The sequence below is a fragment of the Phaethon aethereus genome (assembly GCF_964289735.1).
Source record: "Phaethon aethereus genome assembly, chromosome: 2".
Classification (NCBI taxonomy): domain Eukaryota; kingdom Metazoa; phylum Chordata; class Aves; order Phaethontiformes; family Phaethontidae; genus Phaethon; species Phaethon aethereus.
In genome coordinates, this window is record NC_138582.1 from 26,968,088 (window position 1) to 26,990,401 (window position 22,314).

General features: G+C 43.0%; 1 protein-coding gene across 1 annotated transcript in view; it reads right to left on the reverse strand.

The window, feature by feature from the left end:
* Window positions 1-22,314, reverse strand: part of LOC309417852 (neural-cadherin-like) — a gene marked incomplete at its 3' end in the record, with an annotated part of 61,648 nt that overhangs the window by 11,434 nt on the left and 27,900 nt on the right. The window contains exons 10-22 of the mRNA XM_082015424.1: window positions 21,164-21,334; window positions 17,190-17,362; window positions 16,894-17,061; window positions 15,714-15,963; window positions 12,952-13,079; window positions 11,483-11,669; window positions 11,180-11,323; window positions 9,236-9,519; window positions 6,642-8,259; window positions 4,666-4,759; window positions 3,698-3,882; window positions 2,857-3,089; window positions 1,558-1,835 (exon numbers count right to left, since the gene is read on the reverse strand). Of these exons, the coding sequence (XP_081871550.1) occupies window positions 1,558-1,835; window positions 2,857-3,089; window positions 3,698-3,882; window positions 4,666-4,759; window positions 6,642-8,259; window positions 9,236-9,519; window positions 11,180-11,323; window positions 11,483-11,669; window positions 12,952-13,079; window positions 15,714-15,963; window positions 16,894-17,061; window positions 17,190-17,362; window positions 21,164-21,334 (3,913 nt within the window). The remainder of the gene's footprint in view (window positions 1-1,557; window positions 1,836-2,856; window positions 3,090-3,697; window positions 3,883-4,665; window positions 4,760-6,641; window positions 8,260-9,235; window positions 9,520-11,179; window positions 11,324-11,482; window positions 11,670-12,951; window positions 13,080-15,713; window positions 15,964-16,893; window positions 17,062-17,189; window positions 17,363-21,163; window positions 21,335-22,314) is intronic.

The following is a 22,314-nucleotide window of genomic DNA, read 5'->3' on the forward strand; positions in this document are numbered from 1 at the left end:
ATAGCACAGGTTAAGCACTAGCAAAACTCCTGTCATAAAACGTTCCCTATTGACTTGTTTGTATAGACACAATTTAGCTTTAGTTCTAAATTATATGTCCAGGCAGGAATATTCTGTGAATAAATGACAGAGCTGTAATATACAAAGCACATGAAAACATCTAATCTCTTCAGCAAAAAAAAGAAACTCACTTTTCACTAGACTGAGTTATCAGCTTGTTTAAAGACTTTATAATGTTGACAGGGAAAGCAAAGGAATCATAGACTCAAAGAATACCAGGTTAGAAGGGACCTCAAGGATCATCTGGTCCAACCTTTCTTGGCAAAAGCATGGTCTAGACAAGATGGCCCAGCAACCTGTCCAGCTGAATCTTAAAAGTGTCCAATGTTGGGGAATCCACCACTTCCCTGGGGAGATTATTCCAATGGCTGATTGTTCTCATTGTGAAAAGTTTCCCTCTTGGGCCCAATCGGAATCTCCCCAGGAGTAGTGTGGGAAGGTAATGTCACCGAGGAGAAGTGAGAAGAGGTGTGACAGTCATAGATCTTGACATCTTCACTTTTGCTGCAAGCTACTTCCTGGTTTATTTCCTTTATGCTATCAAAAATAGATGCTTGGGGTTCTTTCCTTAATACTCTGGGGATTCTACAGAAAATAGTAATCACAGCATGACAATGACAAAATCTGTAAGGGCGAAATAAAAGGACTAACAGAAATGGGCAGGAGGACAGGGAGGGAGACCAACTGGGCCCCTACTTTTTAGTTTCTGCTTCCCATAGATTGCTAGTACCTACTGAGAGCAGAACAACAGGGGTAGGAGGCAGAAAAAGATCACTCACAAAACTACTGAAAATGGAGTAGAAGCAAATCATAGGTGGCAGAGCCTACCAAGGGCTTCTGGACAGCAAAATTTCCTTGGCTGATTACATCTGAGCAGTGTCAGACTCACATCTTTACCATGAGCAGGGCTTCTGCAGCTTCAGTCTGAGTCCTGTCACCCCTATCAAGCGTGCTCAGAAGAGGCTGGACAGTTGTTTCTGCTTTCCTATGATGGTATGACCATTTTTAAGCAAACACGCGTAAAGGCTTGCCTTATGGAAGGGGACCAGGCTCATTCTGACCTAATATAGTTCCATTTTTTTTTCATCTTTATACTATTTTATCTATGAGATGTCATTTTTTTTGAGAAAAAATGAGACAAGAAATGTGGGGAAGAGGTTATTAAGTGATGTAAGTGATATGATTAAAATTATTAAAAATATTAAAATTATTGAAAACACATTAAGTTAGGCTGCACAAAAGAGTATTTTGCAGGCTGGCATTAACAGAACTGGTGCAGCCTGCAAACTTCACAAGGTTTTCCCGGACACTATAATGCACCGAAGTACCTACCTGAAAATAGGGTTTTCTTTGCAAGACCTGGGCGTGAAGTGTAACAAAACTCAGATCTGCCACAGTGAGGAGACACGCCATGATGCCTCCTCAAGCTTCCAGTCATCCCACTTACAGACTGAACTAGAAACATTTTGTTTGAGCACCAGACAAAGCTTTACCAACCTGTAGCCCAAATCAGTATCCACGCACGTGCCACCATTGAGACAAGGGTTTGTCTGGTATGAGGAGCAGGAGAGATGAGGACTCTCCCGAGCTGCACAGCCACACAGGGCACGACTCAGGACTGTCACAGACACCAGTAAAACACTTCCAGCTGTGGTTATTGTTGGCACATGAGTCTGTTCATGCTTGCTGATGCACCCGCTGCTATGAGTACAGTTTGCAGTCACGCATTCATCAATGCCAATCTGGGTGATATTTATATCCAAGATGTCTTCCAGCTGTGGAGAACAATTAGTTGCATTCATCTGACTTTTCCACAGAAAGGAAACTCGCAAATGACAGCAATAAAAAGCCTAAGTCTTATTTATTTTCAAAACTGGTTGCTGTGCCACTTCCTTTCAACATCTACCTCACCCTATCCAGCCAAAGGCAGTTCAGCCTGGCATCTCTTAAGGCCAAAGCCTTGGTATAAGTCAATTATAGCATGAGTAAGCATTTAAAGGACAAAAATATCATCATACTCATCATAAGCTGAGTGGATAAATTTTAATCGCTCATGGTTCTGATGGATTGTTTACATAGCATCTGAGCTGTATTTTTAATTTGGACTTCTGTCTTAAAAATACTGGGAAAGGTGGGCAGGCATTGGGCAATGAAGAAGTACTTTTTCTGGCAAGAGTGAGTTAGTACTGCAGCACTGACTCTAAACATAACTCTTATTTCAGCCTCTGTGTACCAGCACACACATTTCCAACAGAGCGAGTCATTTAACTCTTATCTACACTTTTTTTTGCAAGAGAGGCAGGAACTTTACTAAATTGTCGATGCACATTTCCAACCTGGTTTTCCACTAGACAGTGGTTATTTTACTGCCTTGTCCTCTTAACTCAGGAAGTTGGAACTTTTGACTGGTTTGTGAGTTTCAGCTACAGAACATTTCTGGGTAGAGGACTAAAAATTGAAACATTAAGACACCATGTAGAAAGGCCACAGCCAAACACATCCTTTATACAGAGTTTTACAGTCTTTTCAATAGGAAAAACATGTTCACATTCCTAAAAGCTCATTGTGTTTGGTGACTTAATATGTATTTATAGGCTGGCTTTTAAAACATTCATATTTGAAACTTTTAGTATAAGTGCTAAAGGACTGTTTGAGTCCACTGATTAAAACTATCCCTTTTTCTCACACATTACTCCCTCAGTCATTCCAAGTATGTACATTCACTAGGCAATGGATATTATCTGAATAGACACAATGAGAAGACACTGTGGTTTCATATGTAGTATGGATACTTACCCACACTCTGGAGGCTGCTACATTGCCATTAAGTTTTTCTGCTTTATAATAAGGTGGACCATAAACTGCAAACCAAACATCAACCCCTCGGGTTTGACTTGGGCTATTTAATACACTGAAAATGTGAACATTTTCCTGTTGGACTGATATAATTTCTGAAAGCAGCTTCTTCATCTGGTAGTATTTACTCTGTTTTTCGGGGGATTGGGATATGAACTCCTCTGGAGTAATATCTGTAACAGAAGTTAAAAAACTGACAAACACGTATCTTGCAACTGTTGCAGCAATAAAAGCGAAAAGCACCACAGAATAAATATTAAGGTTGCAGAAAATGGACTGAAACTGCAAATTTAAGAGTATTTTCATTTTTAAGCTCTGAAATTTTCCATGCTGGCTTCTGCTCAGGGTTTGTATTCTGAAACTTTTTGAGTCTTATTAATTTCTTTCTTTTTAATTCTTTTAAATCAGAAACTTGTCTAAGATTTTACTTTTCCATAAAGATTGAAACAATTCGGTGAATTTCAGGCAGACACTTCAAATGAAGTTCAAATAAAGTTTTCTTCTGAAATATAAATTGCTGTTTTGTTAAGAAGTTGGTGTAGAAGTCTTTCATCTTTGTCTTCTGCATCAGACAAGCATTTCTTTTTTTCTCCACAGATGCTCCTTCAAATGCAGTGTCAGAGGACCATGCAAATAAAGATGCATTTTCAAACCTTTACCTAGAAAACTATTAACTCTCATCCCATGCCTAAGGGTATTAGAATACTAAATAACACAGCAGTAACATTAAAGAGGTAGATTTCAGTATTACAATCCTAACATACTTCATCACACTGCTTACCTTTTATTCGTATAGAACCAGCATTATGGAGGGCATCATCTTTGATTTCCTTCACTATAACCTTTACAGTTGACACAACATCTGGCCAGACTCCATCAATGACTCTAACTCTTATGTTGTATGTTCCTGGTGGGGTTCCTTCTTTAATAGTCAGCAAACCTGAGTTATCATTAAGGATAAAGTACCTGTAAAAAGAGTTAAGCCAAGGAACAAGCTATGAGAAGTTCAAAAGCTAAGTAGTAATTATCATCACTGATGTTTTTTCTGATCCACTTCGTTTTGGGAAAGCTATCAAAGACAGCAGATGTGTTCCCTCATGAAGGGACAGGGCAAAACAGAACTTTTTTACATTGCCTTCTGTTGGCTCCTAATGACTCTTCACCAGTATATCAAGAAGGTTTCTTCCTGCTTCTATGGCATATTAACTGTGTAAGAAGACTCAGACTTCTGTAGCCATAACTTTGGAAACAGTGCAAACTCCTAGTTTAGATACCTTCATTGAGAGCGACATCTCTGTCACCACCTTTAAATGGCACATGTACATCTCAACCCCAGTCACAATCCAGACGCTTTGGTGTGAATACATCACATACAGACAAGGTCTTAAAACCAGTGGTGACACGGAAACACCAACTCTCCAGGAGCCTGGATGAAGGAGGATGGAAGTTAGCTTGTATTTTTTCTGTAGTGGCTCGCTGATACTGATTGTGGGCATGATTGTGAACAGGAATTTGGAATGGTGTTCTAGCCCATCAGGCAATGGGAAGCAGACTGGTTTGGCATACAGCATTATTTACTGCAGCCTCACACTCAGAAGGGCTTTTGGAGAGCTACACGCAAGCATCTAACCAACAAAATGCTTTTGCACACTTGTTTTCAAAAAGGGCAGTTTAAATACTTTTTATGGTTTCGTGTGTGGGCAAGTTTTCCATACATCTCACCCAACTCCCATTTTTCTTTCCAAATACCTTGATGTTTTCCCTTCAAATTGGTAGATTTTACGATCCCAATCGTCGTCATCAGGGGCACGGACCTGGCCCAGTACAGTCGTGGGAAGAATACCTAAAACAACATAGCATATAAGTGGCACAGTCAGATCTCTCACACATATGCAAACAGGTTGGCCATTCAAGTTCTATTGGTTTGTCTTAAGTCTAAAACCTCTACAAAAATAGTTGTGATAGTGCCTGAGAGTTGTGCACCAGTTTGCAAATACCGCATGGTGTCCTGCTTATTGGGTGTTCGCAGTATGGCTACATAGATTTAATTCAACCTGTGGCTGCAGTGGAAAGTAATGGGAAGGAAAAAAGAAAAGCCACCTCTGAGGAAAGATGTAAGAGATATTCAGAATTACTCGTTTTCAGTATTTTAGCTGCAGTATTCAACCAACTTACAGAGTGGTTTAGACAGGGATTGGGGTTTGGCAGGACAAACAACCAAAATGCTGACTGGGTTATAACGGGCAAAAACCAATAGCAATTTGGAGGAAATTACAGCAAGATAGAGAGGATGTCCAAAATACAGTAACCAGGCTTATTTTGAGTAGGGACTTGGCTTTGCATCCTCTCAGCAAAGCTCACAAATTAGCATTTTTTTGTTTTACAAAAGCTATTTCTGAAGGAAGGGTCCACAGGTATCTGAATTCATAGATCTACTGAGTAAAGAATCAAGGATACACAAAGAAGAGGAGAAAATGTGGGACTTCACCTTGTGAAATGGAACAGCACAAACCCTGACAACTGAGGGATGCATGCAAAAATGAGAGAAAACTGTACCTCTCCTGCAACTGTTGGAACATCCATTGCATATTTTGCAGGAGACGGTACACAGGATGCCCTGGTGTTTGACTCCCACATTATATGAATGTAACATACAACATGATAGTAGCCTTCTGATTCTGTCTCTCATTAATATTTTACATAACCGAAAATCTGAAGACTTGCACAGTCCCTCCCACAAATTAACAGTACAGATGAGTTTAACCTTCAAAGATGCAACTAAAAGGGAATTCAGGCTTAATGAAAAGATCTGGTACTTAGTGTACAAGCAGAGTTTCTCAGCAAACAGCAACCAGACTTGGTTTCAACTTTACAATAAGCTGAACTTGACAGTGAACACACAACAGGCAGAACAATGCTTCAGTACAAATAAATGGTCAACAGCATCTACACAGAAGTAGTTTCTAGTGTGCTCACAACAGACAATCTATTTAATGTGCTATCAAACCATAGGGTACACAGCAGAGTAGAAGAGGAAGGAATGACCTGAGCCTACATGGATGCAAGCATCCCAAATCTTCCTACCTGTGTGGTTTATTTTGCTGTTGGGCTTATTATGTGGGGACACTGGATCACAAGATTTCACCAATTGCCAAAGCAAGAAGGGAAAGGTGGCTTCTCTTGCACTGCCTGCAGCCAACATTCACAGAAAGTTCCCCCATAACAGCATTTGTCAGCTGAAGGTTTATATGAATGTCTCAGGCTGTTTATACCCGAGTTCAGCTTAAGTATATTCACTAAACTTGAATTCAGTCTGGAGGAGGAAAAAGGTTTAAGGAGGAGGAAGAAGGTTCTCAGCATTCAGACTCATCACTTCTCAGCAACATTATGAATTGTTAATTTGCATCCCCCCCAAATGTTAATGCTGCTGTAAGACTGCATCTGAAAACAAGAGACCATTACTCAAGTTTGATAGAAACATGCATAGAATAGCAGCCAGCTATGCTTTTCCTTCAGGCTGGCTCAGTTTCTTCCACAAATTACGTGGCCCAGAGTCCTGTGCCCCACGCACCTACATCTCTCTGGGCGTGCTTAAGCAAACTCGAGTAGCATCTCTACTAAGATCTTAGCTTATGTGAGACAGGACAGAGTCCTGTTGCGAATGTCACAGCTGCTCCTTTGGCCTTACTGTCACACTTGGAAGCAAGCATCAGGGAGTAATTTACCATCATAGCTGTAAATGAGACATTCCATGTAGCCAGCAGAATGCGGGTGGTCATTTTGGTCCCCAATATTCACAGTCAGTGTATTGGTGGAGCTCATCGGCGGGATCCCGCTGTCTGTGATCAGGATGTGCAGGTAGAACACCTTGTGCACTTCCCTGTCAAAGGTACGCAGCGCGGTGAGCAAGGCACTTCCATTGTGGAAGTCCTGCAAGTTGAAGTTAGTCAGACTATCGAAATCACTGAGAAGGTGAAAGGAGAAAGGTGCTCCATTAGCAGCAGTGTCTCGGTCCTTAGCGTACAGCAAAGTAGAGGTCTCATTCATTTGGACAACCTGTGGAGAAGCTGTGTTTTCCCAAACCACTGGGTTATAATGAGCCTCAAACTCTGGCCCGTTGTCATTTACATCCTGCAGAGTCACTAAAACAGTGGCACTGCCAGTCAGAGGGGGCTGCCCCATATCAGTGGCAATGACAATGAGCTGGTACTGTGTCACTGTCTCATGATCCAGCAGTCCTGCAACCATCACCCACCCATCACTAGCCACAGAGAACTGGCCACCCGGGTCAGACTTGTTTAGCAGGTGGAAAGAAAACCTTCCGTTCAGGCCAGAATCCAAGTCAACAGCAGAAACCTGAACAACTTTGGTGCCAACAGGCGCGTCTTCCCCCAGTGCAGCCACTTCATAGAACTGGGGGTAAAAGACAGGAGCATGGTCATTGGAATCCTCCACATAGATCACGCAGTGAGCGATGCTGAAGAAATCCATGTCCTCTGCTTTCACAGTCAAATTGAACACCCTCTCATGAGGCTTCTCAAAGTCAATCTGCTTTCGTAGCCGGATAAACCCACAGTTGTTAACTTCATCTGTCTCTATGGAGAACTTGTGGTCATTGTCCCCATCAAGGATGCTGAACGTCATCATGGCATTGTCTCCCTCATCTCTGTCCACAGCAGACACCACTGCCACCTCAGTGTTAATACTCGCGTTCTCAGAAACAAATGCTGTGTAGATCTTTTGCAGGAAGACTGGAGCATGATCGTTTATGTCGGTCACCAAAATAGTGGCAGTGCCTGTCCCAGTGAGCCCTCCTCCATCTCTGGCCTCAACCACTACTAGGTACTTGTCTTCCTTCTCCCGATCCAGGGACCCAAGCACTGTATAGATGGTGCCGCTAACTGAGTCAATTGAGAACAAGTCCAGATTAATTTCATTTTGGACATTCTGAATGATGCTGTATGTTAGTACAGCATTCATACCAGCCTTTGGGTCATCAAGGTCCACTGCTGTCATTTCCATGACGGGAGTGTCTGCTGGAGAATCCTCAGGGACATGGCCCACGAAACAGCTTTCCAGCACACAGAGGAAAAGGGGTGCGTTGTCATTCACATCCCTCACTTCTATGATCACATCTGCAAAGCCGGTCAGTCCCTCTCCACTCTCATCCGTTGCAAGAACAAGAAAGCGCCACGTTGATCGCTTCTCACGGTCTAACCTTTTATTTGCGCTGATCTCACCTGTGTTCTCATTGATGCTGAATTCACTACCGGCTCCCTGTCCGTGCAGGGAATAGTCAATGGCATTTTGATCAGCTGCTTGGTCAGGGTCTGTTGCAGAAACCTGGAAAAAGCCATAGCAGGTAAGTATTTATGTAAAAGAAAAGGGGAAATCACTATTATTTTATTGATCGTAGATGGTATTGTGCAGGCTAAATAAATAGCATGCATTTTAACAGCAAAGGTCTACTGGTTTGAGTCATTCAGGTCAAGTAGTCTTTCAATAAACATCATGCACAGCCCAGAGAAACAAAAGATCGCCTTTAGACAGACAAATATATTCTGCTTCATAGTGTATTTTGGAAAGAGGAAATAACTGCAGGAAGGACCAAGTGGAAGTAAGAACAGATCTGCTGATCAAATGTTTCTTACGAAACCCTTTGGAGCTGGAATACAAAGGCAAACAGGGGCTGTTTCTCTCCGAGTGAACAGAAGGCTGCGAAAACAGCGTGGCCGTACATCCACGCTGATTATCAGCACAGGTCAGAGAGAACGCCCAGCTCCTGATTTGCATCCAAGGATTGTTTGGGAGACTGATGGTTGGGCCAGCCAAGCAGTCCTCATGCCAGGGACTGCTCTAACAACAAAGCAATGAAGATGATCGAGTTGCAGAGTCAAAGAACAATCCCTGGTAATGTTTATTTGGTAGTATAAATGTAGCCAAAAAGTCTGTAACTTAAATGCATGAGGTAGATGTGCCAACAACACTATGCCTATACAGTTACTCCAAATATGCTAACTCTGCTCTGTAAAGGAAAGCCACCACATTTTTCAACATTTTGAGTCACAGAATCATTTAGGTTGGAAAATACTCTTGAGATCACTGAGTCCAACTGTTATTTATGCTGGTCAAGTGAGCAAGCCCATCACACAAATTCAATCAGACTTTCTTTATTCTCTTCTTTACAGAAAGTTGCTAGCTAAATCCTAATACCAAGGCTCGCCCACCCTAAAGAAACTATCTTTTTCAATTTGTGTGAATGGGTGGGATTGAGCTGAACAAAAAGTCAGGTTGCCCTGCTTTGTGCAAACTACTTTACCTTTAGGACAAGTACAGGCAGATCTGTGAGCTCCTCCAAGACACTGCCCTGATATTCGTTCTGAGTGAAGACTGGTGCTTCATCATTCTTATTGATGACATTGATGATGATAAGAGTGTGGTTTTCCCATTTTCCATCAGAAGCTACAAGCCGGAGCTCATAACGTTGTTCTTGTTCGTAATCCAGAGGCTGAGAGATTAAGACAGTTCCAACCTCAGGTTCTACATCAAAAACTCCTTTCACATTTCCTGATGTGATCTGATACCTTAGTTTGGCATTTGCACCTACAAGAGAAAGCAAACAACCATTGCCCGTCCACTGTCTGAATGCTAAATCCAGCTACACACACTGGACATGTATCCAGGAGAAACTTTATTTGCCCAGAGTAGCCTGTTACAGTGTGTGGGAGACATAAAACATAGACACAGCCACAAACAGAATGATCCATGTGTATAATTTGAAGGGATTGTGTGTGGCAGATTGGGGGTTGGGTCTGCATTTATATTGACAAATGTAATTTCCAGTCACAGACAAGCACCTGTTTATCGGTAGTGAAGGAACTGTGTGCCTCTAATTTAATATGCATTTATTTGCCAATAATAAAAAGGTAACATGCTATTAAAATACTAGAAGATATTTTTGCTATCTTTTGTTTCCTAAATCTCCCATTTCAAATGACAATATTCCTTAACTTTTTTTTATTTTTAACCACTGGATGGTGCTAAAATATAACAGAAGTCCTCTATTTTGAGCAAGAACTCATCTCAGAAGAGCACTCCACCTGTACAACAGCAGTTGTTTGATTGCTGCAAAACATTTAGGAATAATTAAAAAAAAATTGTTTGGCACTTCATGTTTACTGGTTTGAAAGGAAAAAAAAAACCCCATGACATTGCATTCCAGGACAGAAAGTCATTTCCCTAATTAAATAGGTGAACTAGAACTAGTAGAAAGAACATTCAGCATTTTTAGTTGTGAGTCAACCATGGGTGAGAAGACTAGAGCAACATGGATGACAAGAAAGTGAAAAGGCTGTGCTCAACATTGCTTAGTGCTTGGAAGAGGCCTTTGCAGCCTGCCTTTCAGCATCACTCGCTAACTGCTTTTGCCAAATCCTCTCAAGTGCAGCAGTTGGGTTTAAATGACCTTTTTACTTCTCCATCACAGGCAACCCGTTCCTCGGTGCTCATTTGGGCTCTGTCACCAACGCACCAGCTTACTTTCTTTTTTTACCAATGTGTTTGTTTTCCTCCAGCAAGTTGAGCTGGACCAACTGATGAAAGGAGCAAAAAAGCCCCTGAAGAAGCAAAGATGGGAACTGACTGGTGGTGCATGCTGTTGGACTGGCTCAGCCCATCTGGTCTCACCACACCGTAGGGGCAGTTTCACACCGTCAGAGCTGATGTAACAGTGTAAGCCCCAAAAGAAGGTCTGGCTTTCCCTTTTTTTCCTGCCTTCTCCTTGCCTTCATTTCCATCTATGTCATCGCACATTTTCCACTGTTTGACAAATTCTTCCACAGGCAGAGTCCAACTCCTTAATTCACCTAAAAGCACATGGGTTTGGTTTTCTTGCAACAGTAATAAGTAAAACTGGCTCGCAAGAAGCTCTGGAAAGCACAGGAGTCAGCACAAAGCAAACACATGCTCAGCAGTGGGGTTTTACGTTATCTCTTGTGAAGTTACAGCAGGGTTGTGACTCCAGGTGATTTCATTCTACCCCAAAGAGATTGCCAGCTAGCTTAACATTTGCACTGTGAACCTGAGCACCTAAGAAAAGAACATGCTGCCACATGCTCAGATCTTGTCTCCTGACTTTTAAGAATGCTTAATTATCTCCTGAATGCAGAGATTTGTTTGCTCAAGAAGGAAGTAGCCCTACACACAACACACAGTAATACTAAGGGGACTTAAAGAGAAAGACATGCAGGTCAGGTCCACTCACCTTCATCTTCATCATCCGCTGTTGCTGTTACAACCGGACTTCCAACATCCCTGTCCTCATCTATGCTGACCTCATACACTGACCGAGGAAATGCCGGAGCGTTGTCATTCACATCACTGACAAAAATCCTTACGTAGGCTGTGTCTAAGAAGGAGATGCAAGAGGAACATGCAGACTAGATATGGCAGAGGTGGAATACCTTGTCGTATTCCAGACAGCTCACATACTCCCCATGTCTAGAAAAGTTAAGGAACCCAATCTCTGATATCTTTTACCCAATATATAATTCCTTACTAGTTTTACCTGTGTTGGGCTGCCCATGGACACCAGGTCTAGCAGATTCTGAAGAGTCCTGAGATTGAACTTCAATCAAGTAAGAGGCTCTTTTCTCTCTGTCAAAAGATGCATGGGTGGAAATAATTCCTGTCTCGGGCTCAATGGTGAAGAACTGGTAATCCTCACTAGCATCTTTCAATATTACGTAGTGAACCTAAAAAGGAAATCGGTAAGAGAGCCTGCTTTTTCCACTTTCATTTGTATGTCCGAGTGCTGTGAGCTCCCCCCTCCCCAGTAGCCTCCTAAGGCTACCTGCAAAGGAGCAAGACTTTAAGGAAAGACAGTTCATCTGGACAGAATTTTTCTAAGTCTTTTGCCCATTTTGATATAAAAAAACAGAATTCTCAAACAGAAGAACATCTCTACCAGTGATATGAAGGCCTATCAAGCCCAGTATCTTATCTAATCTAACCTAACTGGCCAGTAGGAGCAGTTAAGAAAGATCATGAATAACAGAAGGGCAGAGAATGTATGGAATGACATATTCCCTGGTGTCTCCCCAGCTTCTAGGAACCCACTGTGCTTCTTGCTGGGTTGATGCTTGGACTTGATGATCTTAAAGGTCTTTTCCAACCTTAATGATTCTGTGATTCTGTGATCTCAAAAAAAAAATGGGGCTAACAGAGTTTGGGGCCCGTTCAACAGGACTGAACAAATAAAAACCTCCACTGATGAAGCTATGCAAATTTTTCACTTTAACAAAGGTTTGGCTTCCTCATCTGAAAAAGACATTTCCACTGCCACCCCTAAGTCATGCCCAGAGCACCGCCAAGCAATTACACTACACAGGTTGCTCTTCAGAAGCAAAATGACAGTTACAGAACAGCAGCTCTCTACTAGCTAGAGGTCCCTCACAGAAGAGCTAGTAGGATTTTTGGAAAAAACTCAGGAAAATGCACAGAGAACAAGCAGTTTCCTTCATAACACTGCTTTTTCCTAGGATTAGGTCATTATGATAACGGTCGTTAAACGTTAGTTTGACCAACCATTTGACCAATGATGGTGAAATGAAATGTTATTTAATTGACCATATTTAAATGGCCGTGTTTAACTGATCGTAATCACTGATGGTCAATTAAATAATGAGCTGAAGAGACAAGAGTTTGGCAACATGTTCTGCAGCCACCTCTACTTGTCTTGTCATGGGAACAACCCTGAGAATCATGCAGCAGTGCTTTGTCACAGTTACTGGATCAGGATGAGCTGCTAGGTGCAGGATCCCAAGATCACGAACAGGATCTTCTCTGCCTGCACCCCATATTATGCGCATCAGGCGTATGCTAGACAAATGCTTGACAAGTGCTGTAAGAAGCGTTTGTGGCTCATTACCACATGAGCCACATCTATCATCTATCATCTGCGGTCTGCGCACTCTCACTAATTACAATACTAAAACTTGCCCATTGGGAGGAAAAGAATTGGATGTAAGGTCAAACCTCTCCATGTAGGCCAGAATCCAAGTCCATAGCTAACACCTGAATCACAGATGTGCCAACAGCAGCTCCTTCTGGCACAGACACCTCGTAGTTAGAAGACATGAAAAATGGAACATTATCATTGACATCTGCAAAAGGAGGAGATGGAGACCATGGTGACAAAATGTTTGAAGACTTTTTTTACTATATTTTTTTTCCACAGTCATAATTTTGCTTGGAGAAAGAACTCACATTATTCATAGTAAGAAGCAATCCTGCTTTGGGTCTTCCTATTTTCATGGCAGCTGTCAGGAAGTATTTTATGGACATTGAGCAGTTTCTGGGAGATAGTCGCCTAATCTCAGCTGAGATACTAGCTAACAATTTGACCAGTGATGATCTCATAGTAAGTCCATGAGGGCCAGGACCGGGAGGTCTTCTGGTTATCTACAGCTGGTTATCCACAGCAGTAGCTAATTGCAGCATTTTTATTAAGCGGACAAAGTAAATTAAAACTGAAGAGTCTATAGAGTTGACGAAGGAAACGTGTAAGACAGTCTTGCTTGGCCTTTGCAGGGCAGTATAGCCAGAGTTATGTTAGGCTCTAGGACCTAATGATTATTTAGGATACAGTTGCACATTAGCCTCCCGTCATCTAACCACTGGACGATGTCCAAAGGAAGCATGCTGTTCTTCCCACTCTTGTCCTCCTGCTCTAAGCCATGGGATCCCCCTTCCCACGAGCAGGAACACATGGTCCCGTGCTGACAGTGCTCATTTTGTTGCTCTGAGAGAAGACTGACTTTCTGTAGAGAATGGGGCTAGCTGATCTGACATGCTCTGCAGCTGTGTAATCACCAGATCCAACACAAGGGACGTGGTGAGATCGCGCAGCTGAAGGAAAGAAAGGGCTGCCCTGGTAGCGGCCATCTGCAGTCAGGTCAGATTAAGCATCACGCAAAGCCTCGTTAAGCTTATATCAGTGCTGGTCTTGCTTTGTCTTCCTTGCCTGATCCCTGTAGAGATTTAAACTGGAAAAAATATGTCCAGTGTTCTGAAGGGCCAGTTTCTGACACATTTTCTCCCTAAAGCTGCTGTGTAGGACCAGGTGAGCACAAGGGACAGGCAGGAGAACTATGGCAGCACTGACTCGGATCCGTTTAAACTTCTCTGGAATCACGTCCTCCTGCTCAACCCATGACAAATCAGCCCAGTGTTCCTCTTTGTCTGTAAGACGACTAAACTCAGAAATGCTGCGTAGTCCCCTACATCTTTTTGCACTTTTCACAGTTTAACAGCCACATTTTAAGAAAGTTGATTTTCCCGTGTCGTGGCACAGTGCCAAAACAGAGGAGCTATAATGACAGTTCCTCGGATCCATCTGTCTTTATGAAGAACAGACAAAATTCTTAATATCGCATTCTGCAAACCCTTAAGCACACATTTACTTCTACTACTGCCACATGACTCCATTAATTCTGACACACAACTATTTACAGGAGCAATGTCTTAAATTACTTTTTTTTTTAAGTTGTCAGTGTGGGCTCCCATAAATCCCAATTTTCTTTCTCTCTCATATGCATAATTGTCTGTGAAAACTTCTTTTCCAACAGACTTTTTTTTTTATTTTATAGAAGAGAATATATCTTCTTAGAGATAAGTTTCAGCAAATTCATTGACCAAGGCAAGGAAAATAAGATGCTATAAAAGACTTCCTTTTCTGTGTGCTTGTGCATAAATAAAGGACAATTCTGCATATGAAACTTTCTGGCTGTTATTTCTCTCTTAAAGGTGTTTAACTTGCTTTTTTCTCCCACTAATGCATACACACGTGCGTAAATCTTTTTTTGTATGAAATACTAAGTTATTGAAAAAGGATTTTTGCTTGTGAGCAAAATGAAGTTTCTCCCAAATTCTGATACCAATAACTGCACTATAGGAAAAATCTTTTGGGACAGGGTCCATAATCTACAATGAGGTTCAGACTCTGACTTGAAGCACTCTTGCTCTACAAACCTGAAGGGTTTTTGCATTGGTGGGCTGTGAAGGACAGGACAATGCTGTGATAAAGTGAAGCAGGGAAGTTGGATTCCCATTCAAATTTCCACTTGGTGGTAAGCAAGACAAATGTTTTTGCTGGGGACTTCACTTATTCATATTTTCATCTAAATGACTACATATCAAAAGTAACTCCACTAACGCTTTAGAAAGCAGGGATTAAAATCAGATTTTTATAGTTCTATGTGGATCTATGGTAGAGCCTTACAAAAAGATCCACTATAAGGGGGGTTGGATCAAATCTTTGAAAACTATACCTATTGCATTTTCATTTCTACAGTTTTAACCTCAGTGTTAAATAGAAAATTCTGAATGTAACAACAAGCCCTAAACAGATTTGGTTTCTGCTTGATATCTATCTGAGCTATTTCTCTTTCTATAGCACAAAACATTTCTAGTAATACTCATCTCCTTTCAATAGCTTGGGGCTATTGACTAGATTTTCCCTCCTATCAAAAGAAAATCTTTGCAATTACACTTATAAAAGCAAGCACTAGTGTTGCATAAACGTTCACATGGCCCATTTTTGCATTATCACATTATTTTATAGCCCTTAGAAAATGTCTCAGGCAGACCTTTTTAATGACTGCACAACTTCCTTTTACAGCACAGAAACGTACAAGGCATTCTTAGGTGGCTTGGGATTTCACAGGTGTTACCTTAATTTATGGTGTTATACTAAAAATAACAAGAATATCGAGCGTTCTAACAGCAGCAAAGCTTACCTGTTACGTTCACACAAACAGTGGTAAAGGAAGCTAAAGGAGTCATTGCTACGTTTTGCGCCCGGACTGTCAGGGTGAAAAACTTAGTTGTCTCAAAGTCAAGTGGTTCAGCGACTAGAAGAGAAGCAGATCCATCAGCTCTGTTTGGCTTCAGATAGAAACGAACTGGCATGTTAGTCTCTGGAACTTGACCCTCCTCCAGATTATACGTAACCCTGGGATCACCATGAGGGGATGTGGCTTTGATGGTCTGAAGAAGAAAAGAGCCACCACATACGTTCATGAAGCGCAGGGTTGCAAGTGTTAAATGTTCAGTTTGACGGCAAGAACATACGGACATATGTGTTCTCCAAGAACATGCATGCCTGTATGACTTGGATAACAGACAAAAGAGCAACAGCTTAAAGAGGTGAGTTTCATTTTACAACATTTAGGTTCGATGCAGGTCTTTAATCAGCAGCACGTTTGCCTGCCTGTAAATGTGCCAAGCAAGAACTGCATCACCAGCTAAAGGAAATCCCTCCTCTCTCCTCCTTCCAAAACAAAAGCCATCCAAAAGGAGACTGTTTCTCCACTGAGTGGTACATTTTACCAGGCAAGATACAAACAAAACTGTTTGCAAGTGCTTGGATATTACATGCAGGAGGAGGAAGGCAGGAATTATCTGACAATTTATGGAAGAGACTATCCTTAAAGAATATGTCTGTGCAGGTTAAAAACTAATTGGTTTCGGTTAGAAGAGCCCAGAGCAAACGACAGCCGTTCCATGCTGTAGCGCTAAACTAAGAAAAGCTGTAGGAGAGATGCAGGCAGGCAGCACGGTCCACTGAGGATGCAGGAGTGAGGAGCTGGCCCTTGGTGGGAACACTCAAGGATTTCCCGCACAGGCAGGGCACGGGTCTTGCTTCTCCTTCAAAGCCGCTGCCTGCGGGAGCACACCCTGAGGGCCGTTGGTGTAAGACGTCACTGGGAAAACTGCTGCCAGCTGAAATGCCAGCCTATTCTGCAACAGGTACTCCTGACAAACACTAACGGGCTACGCAGCTGTGAAGGCTCGAAGGAAACACAGTGAGGTTGCCGAGTGGGCATCCATGCACTCTCAACATGGAGACAGAGCACAACAGAGGAAGATGATGAAATGAAAAGATGAGGGAGGGAACTAATTGCACTTCTAACATACCGCTATCTTGGTGTCACGAATGGTGTTTTCCGGGATGGTTACCCAGTATCTGCTCTGCTCCCACCGGGGTGGCTGGCTGAGCGCATTAGTGACAGTTACCGTCAGCTCCACAGTGCTGCTCCTGTTCCCTCCATCTGTCGCCACGACGTACCGACTAACACGCATTGTCTATGAAACGAAGAAGATTGAGGACGTTTGCAAACCGTTTTGTACAAATCAAAGAGATTTCAATTAACCTTCTGCAATAAATTTGAGGGGTTTGAGGTTGCTCTGCTCCAAGCACAGAGTCGCATTACCTGGGATAGCGGGCGGTTCACATATACCCAGCCCGTGCTGGGGTTGATCTGGAAGTATTCCAGCTGATGCTCTAACATTGAGTATGTGACAGCAGCATTCACTCCTTGGTCATTGTCATGAGCTGCAACACGGAGGAAACTTGTCCCCACGGGAGTGTCTTCGCTGAGGAAATCTTTGGAAAGACAAAGGTTGTGTCAGTAGGTCTTGCACTGATTTACCAGGCTGAGTGTAATAGAAATAGGCCTGCAAAACCTCATAGTCTCCTTCACGGGAGATTAAATGTTTCCGTCATGAGGCAAATTAGAAAGTATCGTCAGTAACAGAGTGCCTACAGTCCTCTTTTAGCTTCCCCTTCCCTCTCCCCTGAGACGCTGGGCTGTTCAGCGAGCTGCTGGTGAAGCAGCTGTACTGACCGCGCCACTGCCAGCACTCCTGCCTCTCCCCGCGGCCGCCCGCGCGCCCGCTGCTGCCGATCACAGCCCAGCCGGCCTCGGCTGCTGATAAAGGCAGGCTGGCATCAAAAGGAATTCTCTGTGGATTGAATTAATCCTGAAGGTGAGTGGCGGCGGCAGCGTCGCCCGCAGGAGGCAGTAGGCAATCGCCAAGCGTGAAGGCTCGGGTCATAGCGAATAAAGATCCTCCGCAACACCCCGTGTTTTGGAGAAGCTGCCCAGGGCAAGGGTGCTATGATCTTTTTATACATGCTCCTTTCCTGAGGTCTTGCTCCCTGTTCCCAGCAATCCACCTGAGACAGATGCTCTGTCTTTGTGTCCGTAGCCCTAGACAGACCAATACTGCTTTGAACCTGCTTTTATAAACATCATCTAAAAATCTGGTGGCAAAGAATCGCACAGTTGAAGTACCCATTGCACAGAAGAATAATTAATTTTGTCTTCCTAAAGCCTGATTTCTGGCAGGGACACCAACAAAATTATGGGAAATCATGAGCAGTCATTTCCTACTGCCCTCCTCTCTGCAAGGCACAATTTTATATAAAGCTATCGCATGCCTGCTGGCTGCCTCTCTTCCACACCCGGTCTTTAAATTGCTCTGATCTGACTTGGGTCCTGCTCTTCCCTCCATCCTCAGCCATCCAGTCCCAATTCCTCCTCCAAGTAGCCACAGGTGCTTGCCTGATCGGGTTTTTGAGCCCCTTCCATGCACTAAGGCTCCATCAGCCCAGTGGATTGAAACAGCCCCGGCAGTGGGAAGGCTGGAGTATTGTGTCCAGTTCTGGGCTCCCCAGGTCAAGAGAGACAGGGAACTTTTGGAGAGAGTCCAATGGAGGGCTACGAGGATGATTAAGGGACTGGAACATCTCTTGTATGAGGAAAGGCTGAGAGACCTGGGGCTGTTTAGTCTGGAGAAGAGAAGGCTGGGAGGGGACCTTATCAATGTCTATAGATATCTGAAGGGTGGCTGTCAGGAGGATGGAGCCAGTCTCTTTTCAATAGTGCCCAGTGATAGGACGAGGGGCAATGGGCACAAACTGCAGCACAGGAAGTTCCACCTCAACATGAGGAAGAACTTTACTGTGGGGGTGATGGAGCACTGGAACAGGCTGCCCAGAGAGGTTGTGGAGTCTCCTTCTCTGGAGACCTTCAAAACCCGACTGGACGTGTTCCTGTGCAACCTGCCCTACGTGATCCTGCCTCGGCAGAGGGGTTGGACCAGATGATCTTCAGAGGTCCCTTCCAACCCCTACCATTCTCTGATTCTGTGATGGCTGTCACAGTTAGGTTTAGACAACCCAGTCAGTCTAGTTAATCACTTCTTGTTCAGAAACTGCTTCCTCTCTTTGATCTCCCTTGTATGTGTCTCCTTTAGCATTTCTGAGGTGGGACAATCAGATCTGCACACTGTTTATTAAGTGGAGTGGCCATGTCTTCTGTTTTGGTTTTCTTCCTTAATATCTACAGTCTGTGGCAGTGGGGCAGTAAAACCCTAAACCACCACCACTGCTTGCTCCATGAACACAAATTTGAGCTTTAATTAGCTTCCCTCATCCCCCAGGACATTTAATTGGCCTAGGATTCATGTCCCTGGTACATCAGTAACAGCCAAAAGCTGCTCTCAGAAGAGATTTACTGGCACTAAAATAGATTAATGAAAATGGAATTTATTGCTGAGAAACACTGTAAAATATCCTTTCCTTGTGTTTAAATTTATTCCTTTATAGTCAAATCCTGTTAAATCGCTTTGTGAGAAAAAATACAAAATTACTTAGGAGGGCCATACACTCACATTTTATGTACTTCTGCTTGCTGCTGGCATAACTCTAATGCTTACTATACTATCCCTATTGCATAGAGTTAATCATTTATTTAATGTCTGTTTTGCAAGCAGATGATAAAATGCACGGCTTAAATCAGGGATTTGACTAACATTCGAGGGCAGAGGAATAAAGAACGAGCAGTTTCCAGGAAGAATAGAAATCTATGACTAATGGCATTTGATCTTGTTAGAGAAGAAGCTATTTTTAATTCTGTGACGTGCAAACATTGATTACTTATGTATAGATGCTGGAAAAGTGCTATGCATAAAGTGACCTCATTATCTGCCGTTTCCCCATCCAAAAGCACAGCTTTTGCTACAGGACCTTTGCTGGTTCCCTGTGTTCATGGAAAAAGAAAAAAAATTGCCCATTCCTCAGAAGTGCCAAAGTAATCACAATTACCAAATGCAACCTCTCAGCTTCACTACTTTTGAAAAAAAATAATCCCAGGCAGTTACACCTGAAGGACATGTTTAAAGGTAGAGATGTTCATCTTTGCATAAACATTACCTTTACCTCAAGGACTTCTCTGTTCTGTCCAAAAATATTTCTCCCCAGTAAGATCACTCCCGCCTGACTTCTCAGTGCTGCTTTGGCCAGGTTTGCAGAAACCATTGGTAGGAACACAGAAATGGCTGTTCCCAATCTGCACATTTTAACCAGCTTGGCACTTGGAGATAGTCACTGTAAGATACTCTAAAAGGTGCAACACAAATTTCTTTCCGTCCTTGGGCATGCCTCTGAAGTGTGGACGTATATTTAGACTATTTCCTAGCAGGTCACTTCTCCTTGTTAAAATCCAGCCATGCAAGCATCCAATCTCTTTTTGAATCCTGCTAAAATGCTGGCCTCTGTGATGCTAGACAACTTCTGAGCCATCTTCATTTTAATAAGGCATTGGTCACTGCTTTGTCCTACATGATATTTACACAGAACTGGCAAAACATCTCCAAAATGGAGTTATTGTCACATTTTTTGCCATTCTTGGCAAGGTAATTACGCAAGGAAGGGCCTGTCCTAGTCCAGCAACTAGAGAGTACGCTTGTCACTTGTAGGTGACGTCAAGTGTAAAGGCTCCGAGTGTACTGAAGTGCAGGGTTTTACTGGAGAAGCATCAAGTAAATTAAATGAAAGACTGATGAAAAGCACATCATGTGGGGATGAGAAAGGGAATGGCACCAGGGCAAACGGGGAAAGCTAGCTCAGCAGCACAGTTACAGGAGGCATCAAGGCTCACAGCCAATAGCAGGCTAGAAGCCAAGGATTTGGGGCTGTTTGACAAGACATAAATACCACTCCAGCCTATTCGAACAGAGGTGCTGTGTCAAAGAGACACAGATGACAATTGCTCTTCTAGTCGGGGCTGATGACTTCTCAGCTAGGATGTCATGTTGTGTTTTGGGACATCGAATAAAAATCCAGAGTGCAGAAAAACTAGGCAAGGAAAAGCTGCAAAGGGAAGGGATCAGACCTGCCTGATCTGTAGGAGTGAAGACTGTCAGTGTTTTTAAGAGTATTGCAATGAATAAAGAGGACAATGATCAATTCTGCTTGCTTTCACTGATGATGGGTTGAGCAGTAACTGGCTTAGTCGGCAGCAAAGGAAGACTGGTCACCTAAAAAAGTGACGACTGTTATAAGGAACTACTAACCAGGTTCATGTTGTGGTACTGGGACAAGTAGTTAAGAAACACTCACACTGATAGCGACTGTTCTCAAACTTGGGATCGTTGTCATTGACGTCAGCAATAAGGACGATGATCTGACACACGCCAATCAGTGGTTCCTGTGCCTGGTCAGTAGCAGTAACAGACAGCATATACTCCCTCTGCTTCTCCCGGTCAAAACTCTGCGTGGTTGTGATGACTCCTGGGAACACAGACACCTCCTTTTCTGTGCATTACAGCCTCAGGACTAAATTCGAAGAAAGGGACCACCAAGTCTCCCACACAAGAGGAAGCTCTGACCACATGCAGCACAACCATCAAGCATAATCCACGCCAATCCTGGAACACATCTTGTCCAAGACCAACTCCAATTCTCCTCTCCTCTCTGCTCCTCACATGCCACATGCTGCCAGGAGTCAACAGCTTTCTCTCCTGCTGCCCTGATAAGGAGCTTCAGTCTGAGTACCTTGCTATCTCATGCCTCATGGAGAACAGAAGGACTTTCTTCTCCTCATTGAGAGGCCTCTCAGGTTTATTCCAGCAATGGTCCAAGTAACCAAGTATTTCAAAGACACACTATTATTACTCTGGGGAAGAGTCACACCACAGAAGGCACAAGTGATGTAATCAAAGTAATCTCTCCTATAGGAGCCGGAGGCTGCATCATTGAACAGATTAAAACAGGGTAGAGTCACATACCTCAGTTAATAAATCGAACAATTTTCTCCCAGTATTTAGCTTTTCCTCTCTATTGACCAAGTCTCTCCCTGTCTCAGATCTTTTCTTCTCATTGAGTGACTTTAAATTGGCCTTCTGGAGGCCACTTCCAGACCTATGTCTTACTATGCTAGGGACCAGGATTTTGCTGCTCTGTGGTCAGTCTTTCCAGTCTTCTGTGCTGTCCTGGACATGCAAATATCACATCTTACTCTTTGACTGTAGAAACTTCAACAACTTTTATAACTCCTTCATCTGTAACACATCAAGACTGTCCGTCACTACAACTACCATTGTTCTGGTATGAGGGTTTTGCCTCTATACGCACTGCACTGGACCTCCTATTTGTGCGTGAGATGAGAAATAAACCATTTTGAAGAAGTCTCTGGCCACATTAAAGGGAAGAACAAACTCAAGCTTTTAGAATCAAACTTTCTGCTCTGCATTTTTATAGCCACACTTGAC